A 15,274-nucleotide genomic window follows, 5' to 3' on the forward strand; every position below is an offset into this window, starting at 1 on the left:
AAAAAGATAATCATAACAAAGATGAATATCTCCTAAGTATTACCATGTGCTGGGTGAACACTTGACAAAAAGAAAACAAAGTTGATGGTTTATACTGTATGCACCTCGAACGTGCAGTGTGTTTTTTCCTCCTGTGTCTAGAAATCCTTAAATACAACCCTGTGTGTTTGGGTTTTCCTCTGGGGTTCTGTTGCAGATGTGCTGCTCGGTATTAGCTGCAGCTAACATAAAAGCATAATATCATCTCTATTATTATTGTATTCTTTACGTCTGTGTATTTCTTGTCATGGGAGGTCCTGAATCAGACGTCGAGGCTCGAGATCCAGCTGCTGGAAAATTCTCTCTCCACCAACAAGCTGGAGAAACAGTTAATGGTCCAGACCAATGAGATCAGCAAACTGCATGACAAGAACAGGTAAACAGACAACACTTCGAGCAAACAACCCCCCCACACACACACACACACACACACACACACACTCTCACACACACACATACTCGTGCTGGCTCCCATCCATACTGCAGCACACTGAAAAAAGATATTCTGATGACGATGTATCATCATTATTTCTTGTGCAAAAACTACCGCCGCTCTCCGTGGGATTGCATAAACGAAGTAAAAAAAAGCTCGCTACCAGCTCTCATTGACTACTGCATAGTTTGTCCATTTTCCAAAACAATTTTCACTTGTATAAACAACATGATAGAGGCTTGTATTTTCTACGATGCTCAGTAAATCAGTCAGAAATCCATGAGGCTATGCTTTGCATGTTGGACCACTGAGCAGTTGTTGCAAAATCAAGGAGTTAAAATGTGGCTTTTGGATTCATTTCCATGTCTCCAAAGCTTGTTCTTAACAGTGATTGGTCCAGTGGGATTGTTGTAGATGATCTAGTGTTTGAAAGTGATTGGCCCACATTTCTCGTTGCAGCATCCATAGAGACTCTTTGCAGTCACTTTGACAAAAAAAAGAAAGCAGAGTCTCTTGTGATTTGGACTTTTCAGTTTTTCTTTTAGGTTGATGGCGTATAGATTTCTGAGAGCAATTTCCCTAAGCTCAAGCAATTATGACATTATTCCATCTTGTGTGTGTCGTCTTTTCTTTTTCCTTTACCAAATCTATAATCGAGGGAAAGATATGATTAGTTAATGAATTTGATGTCAGCCCATATCATCTTTCGGGCATTAGATCGTATAATGGGCGAGCGCAGATGCTGTAAGGGCTTATTCATTTAGCCCACATGAGTCTGTTAAGTGCATGATGAAGGGTATGTTTATACTCGGTACCACATAGCAACCAAACCTACAGACATCAGTGTTTGTGTTTTTGTCGTGTGGAAAGTTCCTGAATCCTGACTGTCTTTACTCGCGTGTCAATCAGAAAGAAGCAGTAGGAACTAAATCTCAAAGGTGGAGGAATTTTATTAATTCAGCTTCAGTTGTTTGTTACATAATTGGAAAATAATTTATATTCACAAGAATTACAAAACAATAGTTCATCTATATAAATCCTGTGAAAACAAATCTCATCCTGGCAGATTTGGATGCCCTGAAGGAAGATAATAATTAACAACTTCTCCATGTCTTCTGTGATTAACTTTTCTTGACCTTTTTTTCCTATCACCCCCCCACCGCACCCCACCCCAGCCTCCTGGAACAGAAGATGTTAGAGATGGAGGTGCGACACCATGATGAGCTGGAGACGCTGAAGCAGGAGAAGGGAAGCCTTCAGACCCTGGTGGGGAGGCAGAGCGGGGTTATCAGAGAGCTGGAAGCCCAGCTGAGCCGAGCCACAGGAAACAGCACAGCCCTGCAGAGACAGCAGCAGGAGATGATGGACACCGTCCACAACCTGCTCAACCTCTGCTCCAAAGACGGAGGTAAGCTAACGGGAATCTAGATCTTATATGTCGAGAGGTTTGGAACTTTTTCTTTCGATTTTTTTTTTTTTTTTTTACTTTATTTTTTTATGAAGTCATTTATTTTACAGTATAAAAAGAAGGGGAAAAAAAGGCACAGATGGAAAAAATAAAATATGCTGGGGGAAGATGAATCATAATGACAACATGTGTACATTTTAAGAGATAGAGCTAGGTCCAGGGTTTAGAGACATTTAAGTCCTTTTTGTTCTGTTTGCCCATAGTCTTTCCTTCATATCAAAACAGGGCAAAAGCCTTCTCATTTAGGTTAGGAGAGAGTAAATAGAGTAGGACATAAGGGACACTGTACTCAAACAAAAACAAAACAAAACAAAACAAAACACAATTAGTCATATTAGTAATTATTAACTGTGTCCTGTTGGTTTGGAACTTTTTCAAACATCCCGAGTGCAACCACGGTCCTATTGGTCTTATTCAATAGCAATTTTGGCAGCCGTTGGGTGAAAAAGGATGGAGATGTAGAACGTCATAACATATTAGAAATGTAAGTAAATGTTTAACCAAATGGAGAATTCCGATAGCTCTGTTAAGCCACTGAGACTGGATCCAGCAGCTCGAAGCTGGACCAATCAGTGAAATACCAAGAGCGGTTGAGATGATGACAACAACAAGACAAGCAAAGCTGTGTTTTGAAGTTGAGCAAAGAGCCAAGAAACCATGGACAACAATCAGCATGATTCACTCACTGGAAGACTCCTGAAACTTCTCACCTCAAAGTTATCCCATATTTTATTACAGTGTTGTAGTCGAGGTGTGATTTGATATTTGCAAAATAGCAACAACATTTTAAGCCACACTAGCAGCGCAGCTCTGGGGACGGTTTATTGATTTCTCAGTCTGTCAGTCGTTCAAAAAATTATTGGATGAACTATCATTACGTTGTTTTACATTACATTCATAATCTTTGACTTTGTTACTTGCACCACCAGGAGGTTGAAATTTTGGGGGTTTTGTTTTGTTTTGTTTTGTCAATTGGCATGAAATTTGCCCTCTAGAGAGTGAAACATAATAATTTGTTTTAAAAACAAACTTGATGATTTATGATTAAGTGCGAATTGGCTTATTTTCGTGGGCTAACATGCAAATTGAGATGGTTAACATGACTTCAACTTGTCAGCATGTTACATGTGCACTCCCAAGTACAGCCGCTGCCGTAATCCTGATGATTTTTCCTTGAAGCAGATGTTCGTCATGCCGATGGTTCAGTCCACCCGGGAGAATGAAGGTTTATGTTTATGTTTCACTGGAGGAGAGCACTTGTCAGTCATGTGTCAGTCACTCATAGACTGATCCCAAAGTCGTTCAGCCCCACTAGCGATAACTCAAATCCAAGAGAAATGCCTTGTTGACCCTTGCCAGACCACAATGTGCAAAGGAAAGTTTGCGGATTGGCTGTGCGAAGCTTGAACCATGAGGCAGCACTCAACTTGTTTTGGAATACTTACTTCCCCTGGTCAGATGTTACAGCTACAACGTCTTTGATTTTACGATCATCATGAAATTATGATGACACCACTTCTCCAAACCTTACCCCACGCTGAGGAAAGGCAGGGATGCACCGGCTATTAAATTCTGCATCACTGCGAGCAGCACGTAGAAAGAAACATAGTTCTTATCGTAACATGCCGTGCCCCTGTTAAAAGAGGCTTGGTGCCTCATAAAGCAGCGTGGTGCTCTTTTCTTGCAGCAATCGCTTTTCACGCTTTAATTTTATAAAGTCTGTGCATACGGCTTCACTCAAAAGTCAAGCAGGGCTCTGGTTATAAAGTAATAGGCTTATTCTTATTCCTCTGAGTCTCCATCTTCTGTTAACAAGAGACCAGGGGTTTCCCTTTTGGCTCAGCATTTTGACCCGGCAGCAATGCAACCTTTCTTGTACAGTCAAACGCACTGAACTCATTTACCCCCATCTCACGAAAAAACGCAAAACGCACTTGATCCTTAAATGCCAGTGGTCACAGGAGATTTGACATGAATTTCTGTGTTCTCGGGGGTTGGAACCTCATTTCCATTTGTGGATTTGGTGCAGAGACGCCTCGAGACCCCACAGTGCTCCTTGAGGTTTCCCATCAGACAGGAAACAACAAGGCCACGGAGGGATGTAGGAGTCACGCACATGATTAACACATACTTTGCATTCATCAGCCTTCTGCCTTTAGTAATCTAATAGTAATTAGTAATGTTCCATGCAATAAATGTCACGGGTGGCCTTTACTCGCTCTCCATCTGTTTAGTCTGGAGTTGTGTTAATTACCAGACATCTTTAGAGACATCTCGGCCTGACTGCTCTTTATGCATCATCTCGACAGTCACCGTGCTGAGATTCAAGTCGGGGCCCTGATTCAACATGTTTGGGTCGCCTTTTTTTTTAACCGCCACGGATAATGTGTCAAGTTTGATTTAATTCCCTGTAAATTAGCCTTTAATTTGGCACCATGTCTGCCAGTTTTAGTGTCGCAAAGGTCAGCAGAGCAGGGTAGCTCAGCTCATACCCCCTTTCGGTAATTAGGAGCTGCCTTAACGAGAAGCGATAGAAATGGAACGTGACCGCTGCTGCTCTGTGGTTGGTCTTTTCCTCTTCCATGGTTGTGTTGAAGGTTGAGGCGGGTGCGCAGGTCAGAGGTCTCGCCTCTCCTCACCCCAGCACGAATAAGTCAAACTGTAATGGCTCCTGGGGGACGCCTTGTCCGAAGGAAGTGAAGGAGTAGGTAGATCTCAGTGATCATCTGACGCGCTGCCCCTGTTTTTTCGACAGCATTTGAGACACTGAAGCAGAAAAGCTCTCCTTCTTTTCCTCTTGGGTTGTTTGTTTGGGAAACGGATTAGTCTTTTCATTTGAGGAAAGGGTTAGCGTTTCATGCCATGGAGTGGCGTCTGCATGTGTTAGGCTTTGTTTTGAAAGCTGATCCAGGGCATTTCCTTTTAAAGCATTGACTCAAATCATCTTTGACTTTGCTTTGGGCAAGATGACAGATACTTAGAAAAGGGAGTTCTAACACTAAATCTCTAAAAACGTATTATTATTATTTTCCGTGTCTCCATGTATGGCTTTTCCTACAATTGGGGTCTCCAGTGTGTTTTCAGCCACTGCGGCGTGAACCGAGGGTCGGGAAGATATTTTTTGATGTGGCCAGATGCAGAAGTGGAGCTCTTGTTTAGCTTGTAATCATTACCTAAACCTCATTAGAGTGCAATGAGCCACGTACTGTTATTAACAGTAATTGACCTCAGCTCTGGAACGCTATGTAAAACATTTTCTGGCTGCTAAATATGATTTTTGTTTTACAGTGTTGTATTATCCCACTAAATGAACGACATTCATCATTTTTACAGCTGCTCACAGAGTGGGATTAAGAGTTAAGGTTGGAGTATGTACAGTACAACGTAGCAGGCCGCACTCTATTAAACAGAAATTTACAATCCAGATTAGATATTTAAGTGCCTCACATGATTATTTTCATGCATCACCGACCAGGAGAATGAACTGACACCTATTGTTGCAAAATGTGCGCAATTATTTGCTAGTCACCTCCTAAAAGTGTGGATACTTATCACCTTTATTTTCACAGAGGGACTCGAACCATCCAATTATTTGCGTTTGCACACATGGTCTGCAGAAACTGTTAAATGGAGCAGTATGTTGTAGAGGCTTTTAATAAGGCAGTAGATACCAATTGTGGTCATCAGAGATGGTCAGTTATTTCACCTGGTGTTATAAGTCTGAATCAATCCATGGACACTGCAGGGCTGCACTGTGTCGGACAACTAGAGTGAAAATCTCCCTCAAGAGTTTATACTGTATTACGTCAAACCAGTGGAGGCCACAGTGAGGAACTGCTATCAGGAAGTGACAAGCTAGTTGGTTAGCATGCTAACTTTAGTCAAAAAAAAAAAAAGGCGAAAGTAAACACAGTGGTTTCCACTGCTGGAGACAGCTATTGGTAAATAAAGAAATTAAGTTTGAAATTACAGTGTTTCTTCTAGACTGGTAATTGAACAGCAGGTCTTTAATGCTGTTGGTGATGTAGCAAAAGAAAAACATTTGCCACAATTCAGGAAGTCTAATGTCCTTTTTATTTCATGGAAGGTGGGAGGTTGGGATGTGTGGGTTGAATTTATACAAAGCACAGGACCTTGACCCCAGAGACTTTAACCAGATAAAAACTACTAAAATATTTCATTTGTAACTATAGGGGAGGATTGTCGTGAGTGCATGTTGACTTTTTCAGTGTTTATCTTAAGGCTTTAGCTAAGTCCAAAAAGAGCTGCTTAAACTTAACCATAAAAACATACATCACACATGAGTTGCAAGGAGCTCAACAACTAAAATACATGAACAGGCTTTTTTTTACAGTTAACATTTATACTTCCTTTTTAAAAAAGGTATTCATACTATTTAGTAATGTAGGCAGTGTCTTTTCTTTACATAGCTGCATATGGGAAAAAGTAGTATATACAATAATGAAAGATTTATCTTCCACTAACTCATGAAGCTCACCCTGAAGTTTTCACACAACCAAAATCCTCTTCATAAGCTCAGCAAGGGCCACACATCATTGCTGTTATGTAAGATATATTGTGGGAATGAACTGGCATAATTTTACAGTACTTTGCATCCTTCATATAAGAATACACCAGAGAAATTAATTGGTTCGTGTATGAATCACTTCAACTCTCTGCGGTATTTAAAGACTGATTATAGTCACATGGGAGCTGTGATGTCCATGGCAGTCCATTTAGCTCCATTATTCACTCTCCGTAGCTCCACTATTTTGGCTCATTTGGCAAGGGTACTGATTTATGCAAACACCCAAGCCCTGCTGGTCTTTTCACATGAACCCCCCACTGAATACGAGTCCCCACTGAACCACAAAATATTTTTCTGTAAATAAATATTGGGACATAAATAATATTTGTAGAGCTGGGCAGCAAGCTGTTCAAGGGGAGCCGCTCCTACACTGGAGCAGCGTCCAGTCCCTCCGAAGACGGTCCTCTTCCACCAGTCTCAAAGAAGATTGTGAAATAATTGTACACACTGTTGCGGATCGAATACCAGAAAGCTCCCCCCCTGGCAGTGATCTCTCTGGCCTTTCAAACGTCCCCCGCTGTATGTCAGCTTGGGGTAAATTACCACCTGACAGGGCCACCCTTTGTAGCATTAGAGTCTGGTGCGCGAGGGCCCACTCCGTCAACCCGTCGCAGCAGGAGATTCTTGTCGCTGACACTCAATACTTTGTCAAAACGCTCAAATAGTACACCCAAATAAGCGCCCTGCTTCCACGGGGGAAGTTCTCCGCTTAGGAGGAGGGATCAGAGCAAAAGGCTAAAGTTTGCTGACACATTTCGCTGACATCTTCTTCGACTTAACAACTCCAACAATACAAACAATGGTGTGAAAACTGAGATGAACCCCTCATATGACAGGAGAAAGGGAGGAAGAAAGAGAGGGGGGAGAAAAAAGGGAAAATCGGAAGGAATTTCCATCAATACAACAAGGGCTTGGAAGGTAAATATAAACCACTTGTTATAACAGGAACTTGAAATTTATAGCTTGTAGTATTTTGTCCTTAGCCCCTTGCTTGGTTTCAAAATAGTGCCGCCATAATTATCTGCAGATGGAAATGGATGCAGCTGGTCTGTCAAGACTGAGGCCTTCTCTCGGAGTGAGAAATCACCCAGTCGATGAACTGCCTGTCTCTTGTTAATACACTGGTCGCCCTCAGATTTTATCAGGCGGTTACAAGATACTCACAGTGAGACTTCACCGACCAGCTTCTGCCTCGGACTCCTTTTATGTTTTCTCCTCTGAGATGTGCAGATGTGAAACATGATAAATTGACCTGTTGCGGGGTTGCTTGCGATTTGTAATTTCATAAAACATTATAGAACTTTTCCATACTTGTCTGACATGAGAGTTTGCAGGAGAGGTCATATGTTTTAATGTATCTTATCCTTGGCGCAGTGTTTATTTGGACGTTTCTTTTATGTTTTCACTTTATATTGTGGCGCCAACACCTGAGCAATTTTTATAACATCTTTAAAAAATGGAGACTGCAGCAATCTTCCCTGACATTATCTCTTTCTACAAAAACTCAAATAATTTGAATAGTTACTATGATCATTTCATGAACATTTGGCATTTCTAATTCTAATAAAGATGAGATGATTGATACCACTCCGGTGAGCATTTTTCATTATGTTTGGGTCAAGATTCAGGAGATGATGAGCTTAGCCTTTGCTTAGCATATGAGACTGGAGGCAGGGGGAAACAACTAGTGTAATTAACATTTATTAAAAACAAAAAACAACTCCCCATTTGAGACTCAAGTAAAACCACAACCTTTTTGTGTTAGATTTTCTGTTTGTGAACTGGTAAAACAACAAATCATGTGTGATTTGGTGATGTTATTAGGTAAACAGATATGTTAAAACTTGTATACAGTATAGCCAGGCCAGGTGTTTCCCCTGCTTCCATTCTATATGCTAAACTCAGCAAACACCTCCTGCATCTTGCTCCATATGTAATGCACACACTCACAGGAGAAGCATCAATCATTGTAAGTTAAGCTAAGCTAATAACAACCTGAGTGAAGCTCCAAACCTGACATGAGAGCATTTTCTCAATTCACTTGTGGCAAAAAAAGTGAATGTGCTTATTTCCTATTTCTCATACTCTTACTTAAAACCAACATCTGTTGTACGGCGAAGACCTTAAACCATTTCAGTCTGCTGGAGAAAGGAGCATGTGGTTCCAATGACTTGGAAACACATTATGCTTATTTTGATATCAACCATAAGTACGTCTCCTATGTTAAATTGGAGATCCACTATTCCATGGAGAAAAGTAGTCTGACACTGTGCTCGTTTCTTTCTTGTGTATCCACAGTTGTTCCTAACAGCACAAAAGCTGCAGAAGAAGAGAAGAAGTTTCGCGACTGTGCCGACCTCTACCAGGCTGGTTTCCATAGGAATGCCATCTACACCATCCAGATCAATGCCCAGGAGACCAAAAAGGTGAGAAACTGCGAAATCAGTCATTTTCAATCATTTTCTTTGAACTAAGGTCAAACTCAGCTTTCTTGGTGTGAGTTAAAGACCCTGAGCCTCCACAGGACATCAGCCCCTGATGAGTGTGAGTGACGGGTGCTAGCTGGTGTAGGAATATTGAAAGCTGAAAATACACTTGGCAGTGGAAACAGAGATGTGAAACAGGACACTGAGCTGATCAGGATGGTGACAATGGTTCAAGTGCGTGTGGATATGTGTCTGTTCGTACCCTCTACACTATGTTCTTGATTGTTTGGAGTGATGATTTAAGATGTTAAGGAGGTTGGCAAAAGGTTTGTGTGTGTTGATCTATGTCTCTCCAACTCAAGCATGGTGCTACAGTACTGATTTTGTTTAAACTCTAATTTGGATTTCCTTATTCAATTCAAATTGTTTTGTTCCAAAGCAGATGAAGCAGTTTGTCAGCAGTGGAAGGCAGCAAGGAAGCCAATCTAGTTAGCTGGTATCAGTTTGGGAAGTAGATACTGTATGAGTAACATGGTAACATTCACACTGACTCCCACTACATGTTTTTACGCGTTATTATAGTAAACGCTGAGTGTGTTTGGGGCGTTTTTTGTGGTACATGTATGCAATGAATGATGAGCTAGTCTCAGGGAAAATGATTCTGTCAGAGGTACTTCCTTAATTATACCCAGGCTGTGTTCATGTGTGTTCAGCTGTGTGGGCTGGCTGAGGTGAGAGACCTTCTCCGCTCCACCCCTGGGGTCTCCTCCTCAAAACAAAGAGCAACGCTGCAGACGGAGCACCGGCCCTGCCTTATCAGCTTACACACACTGAGGTCCAAGGTTAAGGGCCACATTATACCCAGGTGTCTGCTGGTATGTGTCCGGCTCGGACCTCCACTTTGATCCCACAGAAACAAGGCCCTCTGATGAGGAACATCTCTGGGGACTTGGTGAGGGATAAGGAGACGCTGATTATGTTTGAGGAGGACACAGATACATCGCATTCCCAAAGATGATTCATCATGAAAGCTGGGAAAAGGAGTGTCTGGAACCGAATCACTGTCCAGATGACCTCTCATTGTTTTCCAATGCCACAGAGAATTGCTCTGAAAATTGAATTCAATACTTTTGTTCTTAAATTACATCTATTATATTATATTACTGTACCAAAACCTGTATGACCTTCATAAATGTATGTTTTTCCCACCCTCCCTCTTTTTCTTTTCCATCATGTAGGTGTATTGCAACATGGAGACAGCCGGTGGCGGATGGACGGTCATCCAGCGCAGAGAAGACGGCAGCGTGGACTTCCAGAAAACATGGAAAGAGTACAAGACGGTGAGACATGACATGATGACACGATGAATACTCGAGACACAGACACTCTCCCAGCGTCCAGACACTTTTCCTCATCCATTAGCAATACATTACGAAATCGCGCAGTGAGCAAAACATCCTGTTTCAAAAATACGCTTCTGCAAGTGGGTTATGACAAACAGCGTGCAATCTTTGGCCTTTGAGCATGTTGAAAACAGAAACGCTGGATCCGCTGATCCAAGACCCTTTGGAACGCTTCGGCCAGATGTCATTCCTCCAGCCACAAATTACTCCCCTGCCGTTTTTTGCATTAGCAATATTGTCCACGGTGAGACAATATTTGCTCCGAAGCATCTGTGACATGCTGTTATTCTTTTCTCCTTTCCAACAGGAAATTATTACCTAAATCTGAAAACAACACATTTGTTTAGTCTCTTTCTCCTGGTGCCCGGTGTTTTCATCTGCTTGTCATCAAGGGAAAAAGTCTATGCATATTTGCATTAAGGGTGTTAACATTTCCAAGCTTTGCTGTGTTTGGACGGTAAATTGGGTTTATTATCGTAGCGGTTGCATTGCTGGTGTTTGCGGTGTCACAGTCACCTGTGTATACCTTCCTCCAGCATTCACAGTTTATTGTTCAATGGACTTCAGTGTTCATTCAATCCCCTGTAATATGCTTTCTGTTTAATTATTTTCCCTCTCTGCTCTTGATGGATGTCATGTTTGTGGGATATTACAACTTCCACAGTGAAACTAATTAAAGACAGAACTAACATAATTAATTACAGCCTCATTTCAATGAGGAATCTCCATATCGCCCGTTTTAAAGGAATAATTGTGCAGGTTTTGGGATGAAAAATCAATGTAACCAACCTGTCATGAATAGATAATGAAATTAATGAAAGCAATTAGAAGAATAGAGAAGAAAATTCAAGAGGCACAGGTGCACCGACACTCACAGACCATGATAGACACTTTTACCCTGCTGATCTAACATCACAGTGTTTCTGTTGGTCTCTTTGAAAAGACCTGAGGAGATCGATGCCGTTTTATTGTGTTATTAAATTCCTCATTCTTGGTCTCTGGAGCCTTGTGCTCACAGATTTAACACACGTGGAGGATCCGTAAATCTGTCAGTCAAAACTGAGATGCTGTCTCTTTGTGGGACCACAGAGAGAGTTTTGGCAACAGGGATGCGGTGCACATTTAAAAACAAGATCTAAAGGCCAGCTTATGTTTGTAATTACATTAATAGGAAACCACACGGCCTTTCATCTTATTGAAATTGTCCCCTAACATTGCTCTTGAAGTAAGCAAAGTATGTTGTTCATCTAATTTAGTTAATTAGTTAATTTACACCAGTTGGCTGAGTTCATCAACACTTTCACATCAATTGAAAACTAGTTTCTGGCAACAAGTGAAGAAGCTGAAATAGTTGATCCAGAGAAATGGAAAAGCAGCTGAAATACTTTAAAATGTAAATAATGAAAACCAGTTCAAATATTTAATAATGCAAGGAATTAATATTTTTCCTCGAAGAAATCTTTGCCAAAAATGTAATCAACAGTTGAAAGGGCAGCAAAGCCCAGTTTCTGCTACTCGACCAAATGAAACATTGTGTATTTGATTGTAATGGACCAGTATCCATTGTTATATAGTTGATAACATCCATCTTATAAACAGCTCATGAGAACATGATGTGTGGTGAAGTTGTAGGAATACGTCAGACAGTAAAAGATGGGAACCACTGTATTGGAGAATGGGGTTCTCATGGTAATTCCAGTTTATCTCTATTTGTGCAACAGTTTCCGAGATTTACTGTGATCTGTGTTTACGACGACTCTGAAAACCAAGGGCCCGGTCCAACAATGTGACTAAACGTTTCCTCGTCTTCTCCGAACTGAGTGATGTAGATCAGGTTTGCGTGTCGAGAATGGCGAAAGCACCGGAACTATATAAAGGAAAACTGTCAACATAGCTCGACTCCAAGCCTTCGCTCCAGCCAGAGCTCTGGAGATAAACCGCGGTCACAGTAGGAGGCATTGGACTGAGCTGAAAGCCAGTCAGAAGGGAACATCTCATCAGTGAGTGAGATCAATTGTAGAGAAAGGGGGTGGGAGGGGTTGGGGGGTAGAGAAAGCTGTAATGGGCCCCAGTAACTTTCTCTTCCACCCACTCAGCAGGACATGCCTAAGGCCCGAGGAATGCCCCATATTTACTTTCCCTCCTTCCCATTCCACATCACCACACACGCTCAGCACAAACACAGACTTCTCTCTGACTCTGCCTCCACCCTCCCTCCTCCTCAGTCTTTAATGGAGCGGTCCAGACCATCCTGTCAGAGCTGTAATGCCATCCTGCTTCGTGATATTCCCCCCTCTGCAATCTGCCGCTCTTGCTGCTGTCAGAAGCATTTTGCCTGTGACCGGCAGCCACTCTGATCAAATACAACTTTTTGCAGTTGTTTGAAGTAGTGTCCCTGCATGCAGTATATATTTTGAGAAAGTAGAATTTAAGTAATAATGACTTTAGCATGTGTGACTTCAGAGGCAGAGGTGGAAAAAGGTGTGTGTCTCTTTCAGCTGGTCCCAATTTACATCCATGTGGACGATAAAGCCAAAAGCGTGCTTATAAAAACCAGCATAAAATATGTTAATATACAATGTGAGTAATGTTTTTGGCTTCAGCGCTGCGGTCTGGACAAATAGGAGGCAGGGGGGGATGCTATGACAGGACAGAAACATTTCTCCTGGTGGATAAACAGCCACATTTTTATTTATTATCCGGAACCATTTGTTCTCATCTTATTTCAGATTGACACAAAAATAAATGAGTAAATAAATTAGAAAATTCCTTCACATCCATTCCGCAATCCTCTAGTGTCGAGATTTTATCACTCTTGGAACCAAGCGGAGATGGCAATGAATAATCATCTGGTTTATGATTTACAAAAAAAAGGATTTTCGGCGGTTCTTCCATGCTGATTATTGTGTTTCTTCTCTGTCCCTGCAGGGCTTTGGGAGCGTGTCTGCAGAGCACTGGCTGGGGAACGAGTATGTTTACCAGTTGACCAGCCAGAGGCAGTACGCTCTCCGCGTCGAGCTGACAGACTGGGACGGACACCAGGCCTTCTCACTGTACGACCGCTTCCAGATCGGCAGTGAGAAACAAAACTACAGGTAATGATACTCACATATTTTTTCTTTTTGCTTCTTATTTCTGATCTTTTTTCAGTGTTCTGTTTTTAGGCCAAGGAGGATACGGCCAGTAAAATGAGAAAAAAAAAATTCTTTCTCCATTACAGCTTTTCATTGTAGCTGGTAAACTTAGATCAAAAACATCCTGGGGACTGGATCTGTTGTTCCAGAATCAAATTGCTGCGTATTTGAACCACATGTTAAAGTGATCTTGATTTCAGTATAAAATAATGAATAAAATACTGACTCTGCAAATAAGTTAAAAAATTACTTTTGGCCATACAGTATTAGCCATAGACGGCTTTAAATCTGTATGTATCTTGGCTCAGCGTGAATAACTCAACAGCCCGTGGACAGATTTACTACCAACATTCAGGATCTCCGGAGGATGCATCCCAATGACTTTGGTAATCTCCTGTTCCTTCAACACCACCACGTACAGTAACTGAGATTAATCAGAAATTAACTGAATGAACTCTCCATGATATGTGATACAACCATTCACACACCGTTGAGTAATCATAACTCGTGGTCATCTTTGATCTAGAGCCTAAAAATATCTAGAAGCTCTAGGAAACTAAGAAGAATAACCCTCAACTGTATTGTTTGTCTAGTGCTGATTAGCGAGCCTGTTAAACTAGCACATTAAACATTCTGTTTCTCAAACATCACCAAGCAAACACATCACTGTGATCATGTGATTATAATGATTGCATAGTGAAGGCAGCACATTAGCAGAGTAGCAGAAGGAAATACTTGAGTATAGTAATAGTATGACCTCGTGTGACCTCGATCACTTCAGATCAGAAGCTTGTCAAAGTGTGTCGTCACTAATGGAAGGAAGGAGGGATGAAGGGAGGACAAAATAAATAAAAATACTACAATGGAAGAACAAAATGTCCAAAAGATTATAAACATGGCAGGAACTGTGAGCTCTCCAGACACTTAAATCATGTCGATTCAGTTATGTAAGTGTGGTGAGACTTTTCTCATTGCGAATTCTTTCCAACCCAAATGTATCTCCTGTCATCGTCTCCTCGTTGCAAACTTTCCCTTTGATTGACGCTTTGTCCTTGCATGTTGTGGGGGCGAAGGTTTCTGTTTTCTTTTGAGGGGGTTAATGATAACAGGCCTCAAACTATGGCAGATGCTTGGCCCTCTCAGATGTGGAAAACTACTGCAAATTCCACCGATTTCCAAGCATTTGCTGGCTTAGGAGCAGAAGGTCTGACATCTCCAATTCTGCTGTTTTCACTAGACCGTCGGCTCTCTCTGATAAGAGGTCCCTTTCCGTTGCGAAATGTCTCGTGCTTGGCTCCGAGTGACGAAATAAGGAGCAGGATTTTGTAGCTTAAAAGCCTTTACCTCAATCCTTCCATTTCTTGCACCCAAGCTCCAGAGAATACAGCAGAATACAGGTTAGAAGAGTTTCCCTGGAGCTGGGAGGCCGTTAAGCCAGTTGCCATTTCTAATTTTAAGAATTGTCTTGCGATGACAGGGGTTTCATTTTACGAGGTTTTCCGTCTTGAGGGGTATGAACCTGGAGTGGGCTTTGTGGTTTATCCCTAAGGACTTAAGAAATGGATTTCAATCAAGTGGAAGGTTTTTTTTGTTTTTTTGTTTTGACGTTGGAAGTCTTCGATCAAACTCCATCTGTTGTTACCCTTAGTCTTAATTTCTGGCTGTGGTCTGACTTATTATTCTTGAGTTTAACCAACCTTTTTGAAACTTCCACACACACAGTCATACTTGCTTTTTTGTCATCAATGCCATGTGCCTCGCACATATTTGCAACATCCCACAC

At 41.6% G+C, this 15,274-nt stretch overlaps 1 protein-coding gene across 2 annotated transcripts in view; it reads left to right on the plus strand.

The window, feature by feature from the left end:
• Positions 1–15,274, plus strand: part of angpt1 (angiopoietin 1) — a 52,507-nt gene that overhangs the window by 21,937 nt on the left and 15,296 nt on the right. For both annotated transcript variants that reach the window (XM_085791226.1, XM_085791227.1), the window contains exons 3-7: positions 294–415; positions 1,648–1,880; positions 8,827–8,954; positions 10,193–10,294; positions 13,286–13,452. In XM_085791226.1, the coding sequence (XP_085647352.1) occupies positions 294–415; positions 1,648–1,880; positions 8,827–8,954; positions 10,193–10,294; positions 13,286–13,452 (752 nt within the window). The remainder of the gene's footprint in view (positions 1–293; positions 416–1,647; positions 1,881–8,826; positions 8,955–10,192; positions 10,295–13,285; positions 13,453–15,274) is intronic.

Source organism: Trachurus japonicus, chromosome 11 (assembly GCF_045865225.1).
Source record: "Trachurus japonicus isolate A0001 chromosome 11, Traja_1.0".
NCBI classification, from domain to species: domain Eukaryota; kingdom Metazoa; phylum Chordata; class Actinopteri; order Carangiformes; family Carangidae; genus Trachurus; species Trachurus japonicus.